The sequence below is a fragment of the Sinocyclocheilus anshuiensis genome, unplaced genomic scaffold, assembly GCF_001515605.1.
Source record: "Sinocyclocheilus anshuiensis isolate Anshui unplaced genomic scaffold, SAMN03320099.WGS_v1.1 scaffold326, whole genome shotgun sequence".
NCBI classification, from domain to species: Eukaryota; Metazoa; Chordata; class Actinopteri; order Cypriniformes; family Cyprinidae; genus Sinocyclocheilus; species Sinocyclocheilus anshuiensis.
In genome coordinates, this window is record NW_015546098.1 from 455509 (window position 1) to 469445 (window position 13937).

Consider the following 13937-nt stretch of genomic DNA (forward strand, 5'->3'; position numbering starts at 1 on the left):
TTTTTTTTTTTTTTTTTTTGTGGCCATATGCTCATTATGGCAATGCAATTATTTCGATTTTTTTGTAGCATATTAGTGTTGCACTGCAAATTGGCTATGTTCAGAATTCACATGAAAGTGAACCAAATCTGATTCTTTTGCTCATATGTAACTCAAATCTGTTTTTTCATTACTGTGTAAACACCATATAACCACATGGAATCTGATCTTTTCTATTCTGATTTGGGCCACTTCCATTTGTAGCCCTAAATCAGATACAGGTCTGACTTGTTGCAATGTGACCTCAGTCTGAACGGTCCTATTAGAACTCGTGACTTTTACATCACTCCACATCAACATTAGTCATAATTCTGTACTGACTTCAAAAATTGTGCATACTGGCAAAGCAAAACTTGAAGGGTCGTATTGAAAATAATCTAACATTTTGCTCTCTTTCTCGTCATCACTGTTCTCCTAATTGCCTACTCACAAATTCGGTGACCTCTGTACATGAGATAACTCATGTAATTTAATTTAATTACTGACTGACTTCCATAGAACACAAACGATGAATATTTCAGATATTCTAAAGCATGAAAGTTCCAGTCTGCTTTCATTGTAATTACTTGAATTTTTTTTTCTCTTTTGCATTCCGTCGAAGAAAGAAAGTCATATCGTTTTGGAATTACATGTAAAGAGTAAATGCATAATTTAAAAAATAAATAAATAAAATAGGAAATGAGAAAAAAAAAGGAAAAACAGCGTGACAGACCTAAAATATTGCACAAAAAGTGTATGCATACTCAACATTGGTGCTGTTCTGATTCATTCATTCTCTCTCTCTCACTCTTTTCTCTTATGCCTTAGATCCTGTTAAACGTTTTTTTCTCAAGCATGTTTATTACAGTTTGATTGCAGACATGGCCATGTGGATTTATCGATCTCCTAATGGCCTGTGAATGGTGGAGTGGCAGTCAGGCGTGAGGAATCCCATTTAACCTCTGCTTATTAAACCGGAAGTGTGCAGGGTAATGGGCTGAACTGGAGAGATGACTGGAGCAGATAGGCAATGAATCTGCATCAGACAGAGGGATGAAGAAATAGATAAAAGAAAGGAAGCATGCAGTGAAGGAAGGAAAAAGCTATAAAGGGACAGCAAGAACACCTAGATGGGAATAAGGTGAGCTGAGTCATTAATCAGCCTCAGTCACTGAGCATGAAGGGCAGGAAGACTGGAAGCACTCCGACACCAGCGACGGCCCCAGTGCACACATTCACAGCCACACAAACACTTCACTGTGTGTCCCCTGCAGCAGACACGCTATACAAATGCCGAGGCGTGGATATATGCATACAGTTGAACCCGAGGTACAGTTAGCTTGTTAACTACTACCTGAAGCTTCCAACTGCTGCCCTGGGATAAATCTGTAAGCTGTATCTGCTGGTCTAGGATCAGCTTCTCCAAACAAAAGTTAAATCTTATCTGAAATTGACCTTTTTCACATTTCCGGGTTTCTCAGCAGCAGAAGTAGTCATAGTTGGGTAAACTTCCATAGCAGTGAATGGGAGACTACCACAAATATATTTTTGCATTCCCATTTCCTCAAATAGCAAAAGAAAAACTCCATGACAGTGTTTTCATGACTTTCAAAAAAAGGAAAAAGAATAGAGCGAGATTGATAACGCCAGTCAGTAGAGAGAACGATGTCAAATTTACTATCACTCCCACAGACGCTGTATTAGAAACACCCTTTCATTAGCGTTAACTAGTTTTTTTTTGTAATTTGATGCAAAGGTAATATAATACAAAGGATAGTGTTATAAATGTACATGCATTTAAAAAAAAAATGAAAACACAAAAAACTTCATCACAGTCTTGTGAAGAGTCCATGGTTGTACATTTTTGTTTATATATTTTACAGTGCAATTTATTGAATAAGATTCAAAATATAATTATGGTAGCATGTTTAAAACACACAAACATACTCACACACACACACACACACACACACACGCACACACGCACACACGCACACGCACACGCACACGCACACGCCTACTCTTAAGTTGATTAAAAATAACAAAAATATAGTGTTCACAGTTTAACCCTGCAGTCAGTTCACCTTCCACCTAATTTGATGAATTAAATTGGGGCTGTGAGGGCTGAAAGGCCAGTGCATTGAATGATTTACTGTTGTGAACCTGGGCGTTGATTTAAAAACATCCACTGGAAATTAGTGCAAAAACATTTCACTGCCTGAACGATGGACACCGAAGCACACAGCAGTACAACAACAGCAGCACTTCCACCTCTTACGTCAATGTTTTCATTTGTGTCTTATGAAATACACCATCAACTCTGACTAAAGTCTCTATATATCAAGGGTTTGATGCAATCTGGCTCAGAGTCCTGTCAGGCTCACATCCAGGACAATAATGCAAGGAACAACCAAATAACAGTGTCTTCAAATAATGGATTACAGACCACCATGCCAGGGTCGGCAACACCAACATCCAGCTCGTCTGAGATGATGTAAAGCAGATAGTCTTGAATGGTAAATGTTCTTTATGCAAGCACTGGATGCTACTGTATGTGTACTGTCCTCTACAGTCTGAACAGGGCTTCTTTTATTACGTTCAGTTCAGACTGAAGCAAAAAATAACACTTTTTTTTGCTGTGGCGCTGTAGATTCAAAAGCAGTACAGGAAATATGGCAAATATTTATTACAGTATTCTGGTGAGAAATTATAGATGTTCAACAACTGTTATCCATCAGGAAAGTCATAGTATAATTTTTATAAACGGAACCAGTTCTGAATAAGAATAAGAGCTGGTTCAAGGGAAAGGCAGTCCCTGGACCTGTTTGAAGGACATTTGTAGCTGTCAGTGGGGAGGTTAGTGAGCTAACTCTGTCTGAACTGGTTTGTGCTTCTGTGTGGCAGTTCCCAGAGAGAAAGATGAATAATAAATAAGCTTGGGATAGAGAGAGAGAGAGAGAGAAGGAAACACCGAAAGAGAGATTCCTACTGAGTCTGTATACGTCTTCAGGGCTCACAGTAACAGCTAAACAAATGTTTTGTAAGTGTCTGCTGAAGCTCAAACCTGTTTATGCCTGTTTATTAAACCTACAATGGCTCTGTTCCAAAACCTCTATGCTTACTCACAACATAGGCAGCTGTCTTCTAAGGCAGCATCTTAACTGGTATCTTATATCAGGGTTCCTACACATTTTCCATTTTCCGAATATTCGTCGAATAGAAAAAACAAAATCCACATTCGAATGCAAAAACGTTGCATTCGAATTTAAGGTCTGCAACACGCACACGCCTACTCTTAAGTTGATTAAAAATAACAAAAATATAGTGTTCACAGTTTAACCCTGCAGTCAGTTCACCTTCCACCTAATTTGATGAATTAAATTGGGGCTGTGAGGGCTGAAAGGCCAGTGCATTGAATGATTTACTGTTGTGAACCTGGGCGTTGATTTAAAAACATCCACTGGAAATTAGTGCAAAAACATTTCACTGCCTGAACGATGGACACCGAAGCACACAGCAGTACAACAACAGCAGCACTTCCACCTCTTACGTCAATGTTTTCATTTGTGTCTTATGAAATACACCATCAACTCTGACTAAAGTCTCTATATATCAAGGGTTTGATGCAATCTGGCTCAGAGTCCTGTCAGGCTCACATCCAGGACAATAATGCAAGGAACAACCAAATAACAGTGTCTTCAAATAATGGATTACAGACCACCATGCCAGGGTCGGCAACACCAACATCCAGCTCGTCTGAGATGATGTAAAGCAGATAGTCTTGAATGGTAAATGTTCTTTATGCAAGCACTGGATGCTACTGTATGTGTACTGTCCTCTACAGTCTGAACAGGGCTTCTTTTATTACGTTCAGTTCAGACTGAAGCAAAAAATAACACTTTTTTTTGCTGTGGCGCTGTAGATTCAAAAGCAGTACAGGAAATATGGCAAATATTTATTACAGTATTCTGGTGAGAAATTATAGATGTTCAACAACTGTTATCCATCAGGAAAGTCATAGTATAATTTTTATAAACGGAACCAGTTCTGAATAAGAATAAGAGCTGGTTCAAGGGAAAGGCAGTCCCTGGACCTGTTTGAAGGACATTTGTAGCTGTCAGTGGGGAGGTTAGTGAGCTAACTCTGTCTGAACTGGTTTGTGCTTCTGTGTGGCAGTTCCCAGAGAGAAAGATGAATAATAAATAAGCTTGGGATAGAGAGAGAGAGAGAGAGAAGGAAACACCGAAAGAGAGATTCCTACTGAGTCTGTATACGTCTTCAGGGCTCACAGTAACAGCTAAACAAATGTTTTGTAAGTGTCTGCTGAAGCTCAAACCTGTTTATGCCTGTTTATTAAACCTACAATGGCTCTGTTCCAAAACCTCTATGCTTACTCACAACATAGGCAGCTGTCTTCTAAGGCAGCATCTTAACTGGTATCTTATATCAGGGTTCCTACACATTTTCCATTTTCCGAATATTCGTCGAATAGAAAAAACAAAATCCACATTCGAATGCAAAAACGTTGCATTCGAATTTAAGGTCTGCATCAGCCGTCAGGCAGCCTTAGTTATCAGTGGCGCACGAGATGCGATGACGATGTAAGTCATTGCATTTGAATGCTTTTGTTAGCCTATCCAGTTGAACCCCCTTGTTCATTCATATATTGCGGAAAACGAGAGCATCAGTGTGGAGAAGATGTTGTTTACGTCAAAACTGAAACCAAGCCTTTCACACAGAACGCATATTTATCACATTTTCTAGCGTGGCATCTATCAGCGTTGCACTCGCGTCTCGCAGAGAGCGGCATGTTTAGAAAGCCATGTAAAATTAATGCAAGTTCAACTTTTAAAAAACATGTCTAAAGACGTTATGGCGGTTTTTCCCCATCCCACTGTATCTCATGTTTTTAAATGAAGAAAGTAGCCTACTCTTTGTGATTGGTTTTCGGTCCTTTGTATTAAACTATAGATACATGCATGGTGCGTTTTTTTTTCTAATTGTTTAAGCAACTTTATTAATTAAATATGGTTTATAAACATTATTTTAAACATTATGCACTTTTTTTCAAAGATAGTTGTGTTATTTTATTACGCTTTGAAGAAACGTGCATAATATTTTGCTCGATGCGCCCTCTTGTGGCCTCAGGAGAGAAGCCAAAAGCTTTTTTCCCCCTAACTGAAATTATACCTTTTAAATTTGAATATAATTCGAATTTTGATAATATTTAAGCAGAAATTCGAATTTAGTTTTTCAGTCATTTTGACAGCCCTACCTCTCAGTAGATTTTCAGACCATATTTAACATAAATGGTTCATAGAGCATTATTTTCAGCAGGGCCATAGCTGGGGTTTGCGGGGCCCCGGTGCAGGTTGTACCCGTGGGCCCTGTTTGAAATTGTGTAAATAGCACAAATAAACAAATATACAAATTAAACAATGTTTAAGATTTTTCAAATTTGTAGGTGTCTAGGAACAGAAACTGAATAATCAAATGTAAATAGCATTGCATAGTCTTCACTGTATAAATTAAATATAGATTAATTCTTGTTACATAAAACTACAAAGTAATTTAGTCAAGAGCAGTGAGGTATGTTCTCTTTTATTTTCTAGAATTAACATTTAAGTTCTGTTCGAGGTCATCAAGTAAAAAAAAATCCGTGACAGACCACACCGGTGTGAGTAAATTAGGCGCGGTCACTTTAAGAGACAATACATCCAATATAATGGTACACATTCGAATTCTTTCTCAACTGTTTACTTTCACTTAAGACATAACCGACCATTTTTTCGAGGATACTCGCAAAGACATGATTTCTGAAGCATCATGTGACACTGAAGACTGGAGGAATGATGCTGAAAATTCAGCTTTGATCGCAGAAATAAATTACAGTTGAACAGATATCCACATAGAAAAAAGCTATTTTAATTTGTAAAAATATTTCACATTTTTTACTGTATTTTTAATCAAATAAATCCAGCTTTGGTGAGCAGTAGAGACTTCTAAAACATTGAAAACATCGTAATTATTCCAAACGTTTGACCGGAAGCGTCTGTGTAAGAGAACGAAACACACTCACCTCTCTGAGCATGGGGTCAGATATGGAGCTGAGGTTGACTGCTCCTTCATAAGTCAGGTAGTAGAAGACATTGAGAGCTCTGACGGCCTCAGGTCCCTGCTGCTTGTATCCGAATATCAGATCGATCCACTGATGCAGCTGACAGGACACAAACTCACTCTCCAGAGCCTATAAAACACACGTGATTCAGACTCAGTGACACAACAAGACCAAGAAAACACACCACTCCCAAAAAAAGCTGCATCAAGATGTGGCTAAACAAGCTCAATTGAAGGTAGTTAGTGAATAAGACACAGCGAAATACCATGTGAATTCACCCCAGATTGTGATAGATTTGTTATTTTTTCACATGCCCAACAACTCATGGAGTGCTCCTCAGAGAACGTAACCAAGTAGCATGGGTAACGGGATCTGTCAAAATGTGCTTTCAACAGTCACAAATGACATAATACACACAAATGACAAGCATATGCTTCTAGGACAGAACCGCTGGAGCAACGCAGATCGTCTTACATGAGCAGGACGAGATATCTTTGCTCCTTTGTTTAGTCTCATCTCTACATGCTGCAGGGCGTCTGAGAGTGTTGTTGTTTTCGCAGCTATGATTGTTCTTCGACTGTCATAATAACATTGAAACGCAAGCTGTTTCTCTCTTCATTAGCCGCCAAAGGAGGGCCTCCGTTTATGACTGCTCATAAAAAACAGCAATTGTGTTCATTTGCTCAAAGGTGTGTGGGCACAAAGGCCTCTAAACGAGTCCAAATGAGTATGAGAAGAGCCTTGATTGTCATTGCTGCCTTGTGTCACATTAATTTCGAGACAAACATTAGGCCCTGCATTTAAACGGCAATTTATATAATTTAAACGCTTATCGGAAGGGTCTTAGCATCACTCATTTAAATGTGAGTTCGCTGACAGCTAATTCCGCTTAATTTGCACTCCAAGCTCTCTTAATTAGAACTTTAAATCAGAGAGACGCCGTGAAATGTGGCATTTGCACACAGGTTTGACCGCAAACTAGTTCGCTTTTGGTGCAGTGATAACTTTATGAGTGATATTACGAGAGTAACAGATGCTGGCAAAAATTTCAGAGATAAAACCCAAGCGTTGCATGGTTACATATTAATAAAATATCTCTTGAAATTGATTGTTCTGTTTTTTTTACACAGTGTACACGCTGTGGAAATTCACACAACGGTGAGAAATAATTGCTTAGTTTATAATAAGCATGATACTCATTACTGCTTACAAAAATGAAAAAGCAATCAAACAAAATATCTAGTTTAAATACCATTTGTTAAAATATTTAAAAAGCATGTAATATAATATTTAATCAAACCATTTCATAAAGGGTAGAATGTTTTTCTTTCATTGTTTTATTAGCAACACGTAGCATTTATTACAAGCACTTGCATAAAACATGCAGATTTATACCACTTAATTTATTTGTCTACAACAATTTTATTAAAAAGAACATGTTCCTCCAAGTTTATTATGTGGATGGATTGACCCCGTATTGTTCCATGACTTGTCTGTTTCCAAACTTAATGCAGAGGCTGATGGGCATTTAATGTGGGCCACCAACTCTCCAGAGGACTGCCTTTATGTTAATCAAGGAGCTGTGAAATCAGGAATGAGATGGGAACCCTGCTCAGGGAGGCCTGACCTCATCAGAGATGCAGAGAGCGTTTGGTAGGGTGTCACTCTGAACCCATGCTCTTCCATCAAAAGACGAGGGGGAGATGTGTACCTACAACATTAGATTCCTGTTTAAAAATGACTACAGCATATATCCTAACCCAGAGGGCATGTGTGTATACATACAAAGAAACGTAAGTGCTTTCACAGTAAAATGTCAGGTTAAGATGTTTGATATGAGAGACTTTCATCTGTCTTCATCTTTAAAGACTATCTCTCATAAATGTGACATCTCTTACAGAAAACAAAACAAAAACAGAATATTTAAAAAAAAACTGATTGACCAGTTTACAAAACAAGCACACACACACACACACACACACAAATAAATAAAAAAATTAACTTGCATCTGTCTACATCTTTAAAGACTATCGCTCAGAAATGTGATGTCTCTTACAAAAAAACAAAACAGATTATTAAAAAAAAACAAGCAAAAATAAATAAATAAATAAAAGTAAAAAATTAAAAAATGTACTTGCATCTGTCTAAATCTTTAAAGACTATCTCTCATAAATGTGACGTCTCTTACAAAAAACAAACAAAACAAAACAAAAAACATCTTTTTTTCAACTGATTGACCAGTTTACAAAAAACAAAAAACAAAAACATTTGAAAGATTTCTTGAGGGTGGGGAAAAAGAAAATCAATAAACGCGTGAAAATTCTGTCATTATTTACTAATTCGGATGTCGTTCCAAATATGCATGCATCTTTTTGTAGAATACACAAGTAGAAATATTTTTTATTCAGTACTTGCCATATAATGACAAAGAAAACCAAGCAGCATCATAAAACTCAAAAAATTATATTTGGAGGATATGAATATAATCAGTGGATGACAATTTTTTACTACTGATCATAAAATGCTATTTTATGCCTCCTGATTATTTGGAATATAGTAACGCATAAGCCTTTTATTGTATTTTTATGGTCATTTTATATTGGCTTGGGATCTTGACAGTCATGGTCACTATGAATTACTGCTGTGTGATTCTTTGAAAATATTTCTACATTTGTGTTCCACAGAAAAATATCAGCATATGGGTCTGGAATGACATGAGAGTGCGCAAATAATAAAAATCATCATTTTTTGGGTGAACTATTCCTTTAAATTCATGTATATGTACAAAAGATGCCCAGGAGTGTGTAAGATGCAGCTCATTAAGAGAGAGTGTTATTGATGTGCCAATTAGTAGAGGCAGTATGTCCCATAAAATCCACAGGGAATCATCAGCATTATGGAAATATGTGTATGTATGTTTGTGTGTTTGTGTTTGTGTGTGTGTGTGTGTGTGTAAGAGCGGTGCTGGCGATCGTGGCATGAGGTTTCACAGCTGCTGGATCAAAAAATGTATTTCATTTTATTTCAGCACTGCTTTTGTACAACAGAAAAAAAACTATAAATGCAACAAAGAATAACACTGAGCATGGCTGAAAACAAAATGCATCTAGGAAATAAATAAGGGGAATATTCTAAATTTCATGAAAACAAATGACACCGGAAGCCAGCAGTATTTGGTGAAACTGAATAATTGTCAATGTGACGAGCATACTTGAGTAATGGTAGCGTCCAGCAATAGCTGCCAGACGTTTAAAGTCTGGGTCTGATCTGTTCCGCTCTCTAGAGGAACCAAATTACAGCCAAGACTCAAGTGGGGGAGTATCTGAAAATTATGGAAAATTATGAAAACCTACTTAATACTTCAGTTTAATGCGCAAACTGACGAGCTCATCGAGACATAAAGCAGCATCGAAGGCTTTGTTATAACAGAGATCTTTTAATTTTTTCCTATTTTCATTCCCATCACTAGAGTACCGTAAGACGCTAATGATGCTTTCAAACATGTCTTTTTACGAGATGGATCGCTCTGAGCTCTTTATGACTTTCATTGACCATTTCCCTGTCTTTAGCAGCCCTTTAAAAGCATTTTAAGGATTTAGAGGTAACCTGTCGGTGGCCATGTTAAAATGTCACATAACAAATCAATTGGGCTGTTTTGCATGAGAATACAGGGCTGTCGAGGGTGAAGGAGTGAGACGGTGAGCACACGAGCGGATGGGTTTATTCGATCGGCAGCTGGATTGTATGGTATTGATTAGGAGAGCTCGTGGTGGCAATAATCACGCATGTGGACTGTGTGATGAGAGCCAATAAAAAATGAACCCATTCAGGGCTAAGACACAGCATGTGAATTCACACAGGACTGCTACTACCTGTGGTTATTCCTTCAGGCCATTTTACAGAAGGTAAAAGACACTGTAATCTTCACCAGCAATGGAAAGTGCAGTCTAGGAAAATAACTGACTTGGACACCATGCTTCAAGATCAAAATCCCGGAAAAGCTCAGGTAATTACTACTTTACCCCAACCTCACCTCACCATATAAAACTAATTCTGTCTGAATAGGCCCAAAGCAGAGCCTGTAATTTGAGGTAGCAGAACAAGACCCTTCATCCCAGAATGCATCTAGCTGAGGTACAGTGGAGAAAGAATTATTGGGATAGCTGTTCAAGAGTGGCAGGGCCTCTCAAATGACTGTGATTCAGTCTGGATAGAGTGTGAGATGAGCGTGTGTGTGTGTGAGAGTGTGTGTGTGTGTGTGTGTGAGAGAGAGTTACAACAAGGTTCAATTTGCATTAGTTAATGCTTTGTGTTTTATAAACTAACAATGAACGGCATGTTTGCAGCATTTATTCATTAATGTAATGTATATTTATAATATACTTTTGTTTATTCATGTTCTTTCATAATACATAAACTATTGTCAATTTATTTCTTGACGTTAAAAATGTATTAGCTCACTGTATGTAGAAATTTACACTAGCCTAAATTAATAAATCCAGTAAAAGCATTGTTCATCATTAGTTCATGATATCTAATGGATTAACTAATCTTAACAAATTGAACCCAAACAATTAGTGGAACACTGAGGTCTTCTAGTAGGTTTAAAAAAATGTCAGCAAGTTGTACAGTAATTGTGCAATAAATAAACAAATAAATAAATAAAATTGAAATAAAAAAGTTGTAACTGTGCAAAAACTAAAAAATAAAATAGAATAGAATCAAAAATATAAATAAAATTAAATCAATCTATCTATCTCAATGGAACACAATTAGTGGAACATTGAGGTCTTCAAGCAGGTTAGAAAAAAGTTCAGTTATAACTGTACAATAACAAAAAGAAAGAAAGAAACAAACAAACAAACAAAGAAACTATGAAAATCAGTAAACACTGAGGTCTTTAATCAGGTTAGAAAAAAGTTGTAACTGTGCAAATAAATAATAATAATAATAATAATAGAAGAAAAGAAAAGAAAACAACAATAAATAAAAAACAAACAAACAAACATAATTTTATATCAGATTGGAAAATGCACTTTTCATGGACAAAATATTTAATTTCTTATGAATACCTATGATCTCAATAATTCAAGATCATACCTAGATTCTGTTTGTGATCAAAGTGCAGCTAAAATAATTAACCATTTAGGTACCACTTCTGCTTATGAAAATTAACTTTCTTTTAAATGTTCAACTACAGTCTTTGACTACACATCGGTCATCAATGAGCACATATACATGGAAAAAAAACCCTGAGTAAAGCACCAGGTAGCTGTACAGTATAATGACCTTTCCTGTTTCCATCATGATGCATCATAACCCTAGAAAAGCCCAGGCCAATATCATTCATGAGTATATCATCCTCTGGGGTACATGTAAGGTGACCCTGAGAATCCCCAGAAGTTTAGCAGGACAGACTCATATGAAGCAGCAGTAAATTAAGATGCTCTGCTGTTGGTGTGAATGTTGATATATATATATATATATATATATCTGGGGTCAGTGATTTCCATGATGGATGTCCTAAACTTGTCGTCCTTGTCGAGGTTGGTTTAAAATGCAGACAGGGTGAGAGTGATCGTGTGTGTGTGTGTGTGTGTGTGTGAGAGGTCAATGAGTTGCACCCATGCTGAAAATTAATTTCTCCATTTATTCACAGGGCATGCTTGAGTGGACAACTGTGAAGGAGAAAGACGCATGGCTTCAAGGCTAAGACGCATTTCTTCCTATCCCACAACAAACAAGCGTGCACACGTGCACATCAACAGGCTGGAGAGAGAAACTTCTGGAGCGTGTCAGCTGCAGTGGATCACAGTATTTCACAGGCTCCACTCCACTCCCTACATTACATCAGGAATCGTCATAAAACCGCTCATGACAACACAAGCAGATACTGTGCAGACGCACGCACTCCATTTCACTATCAGAAGCTGAAATGGGAAAAGAAACAAACAGTGTGAAGACGAGGGCAGATTCTACGAAATATCTCTTCATGTCATTTATGTGAAACTGATTAGTAAGAAAGTATCATTTAGCTAACACTTTGATTCAAAGCGACTTAACAGTAAACAAACATTTATGCTTTATTGGAATCATAAAATCAAAGTCTGCCATATGGGAGTGATCTTGGACAAGAGAGCTGCCCTTGGCCTTATAAGTGGACCGCTGCTTTTTAGTATTTTTTTATTAGTATTTATATTTAGTATATTATAGTATTTTTATAGTTTTTATTAATATTCTGAATTAGCTTTTATCTTTTTTTTTTTATATATATATATTTATTTATTGATTTTTAATATGCGAATTTAGGTTTAATGTATTTTTATTTTTAGTTCAGTATTAGTTTATTATTTAGTTAGTGATTTTGTACTTTGTTGCCAAGGCAACATTTCAAATTTTTCTTTAGTTGAAATTTTTTTTATCTAATATTTATTTATTTTTATTTTATTTAATTTTTTTTCCAAGTAATAAAAATGCTCTTAATATTTTTAGTTTCAGTTTTAGTTAACAAAAATAACCCTGGCCTCTGTCCATTGTTGGTTAGGACATCTAAACAGTTATCCTACTTATTTTTGAAAATACTAAAAAATGAAGAATTATATGATGATAACTTTCTAAATAAATAAATAACATTTAATTGTATGTAAATATTTTAAATGTATGAAAACCATTTTTAAAAAATAAAACTGACAAACAAAACTGCAGCATCATGTCATGTCACGGCAAATTCGAGACTACAGTCACTACAGTCGGTAGGCAAAATTATCCACAAGTTTCCCACCAGTCAGCACTGACAGTTAAGGTACAGTGGCCACATTAGCACTAGCGATGACAGCAACAGTGTGATCTGGTGCATTAGGACATGGCTGTAGATGTGCTTGAACAGAAAAGAATGCGTGAGGAGATGAGAGGAGAATGCAAACACTGATGACCTCTGACACGGCAGACGTCTGGGGTCTTCACATGGAGACATGCAGCCTGCGGATGGGCTGTGGGAAACTCAGGAGGACCGTGACGTTGTTCGTTATAAGACATGACACAGACTCGTCCTCTCAGTTCAGATAAAGTCTGCTGCTACACGCGTTCAGCCCTGTCAAAGACCGTAATAAACCTCAAGCTCAACTCAGAGATGATCATGTGATCTCACCGTTAGAATATTATGTCGGCCTTCAGTTCCCACATGAGGCAACAACACCTAATGGACTCCCCAGAATCCCAGCACACTTTAGTACGTGCAAAAAGCTGTCTTCATATGAATCTGACAAACTTCAGGACACCGCGTATTTTTACTCAACTTAAAATGACACTTGTCTCTCAGCAAAGCGTGAGCTTGACTTAAAGCTGATTCAGTTATCGATCCCAGCTGTACAGCCAACAGAGGCTTCAACACAGTCCAAAACCTTCACAAAAGCTTGTGCTGTCAAATTTCCTTACACAGTAGTGATGCGCGGATGGCGGTTATATCCGCGGGCGCAGCGGATAATCCGCGGATCGGGTGGGTCGGGAATTAAAAAATGCATTCTGATTATTTGCGGGTGGGTCGCGGGTGGATTCGGGTGACGTTTTAGCTCATCCGCGCATAACTATTACACAGATACTGCACATATTACCAAACAGTTAGCTAACATAAATGACTGACTATGTGACAGTATCTCTGCTCCAAACCCTAGTGAGCCACCTCACTGCCTACAGTGTGTCATGGATCCTCATATGTGACCCTGGACCACAAAACCAAGGGTCAATTTTTCGAAATTGAGATTTATACATCATCTGAAAGCTGAATAAATAAGCGTTCCATTGA

At 37.3% G+C, this 13937-nt stretch overlaps 1 protein-coding gene across 1 annotated transcript in view; it reads right to left on the reverse strand.

Moving 5' to 3' along the window:
* The window catches only part of LOC107700305 (lipopolysaccharide-responsive and beige-like anchor protein), a 251983-nt gene that overhangs the window by 25216 nt on the left and 212830 nt on the right, over nt 1–13937 (reverse strand). The window contains exon 48 of the mRNA XM_016501927.1: nt 6098–6265. Coding sequence (XP_016357413.1) covers nt 6098–6265 — 168 coding nt within the window. The remainder of the gene's footprint in view (nt 1–6097; nt 6266–13937) is intronic.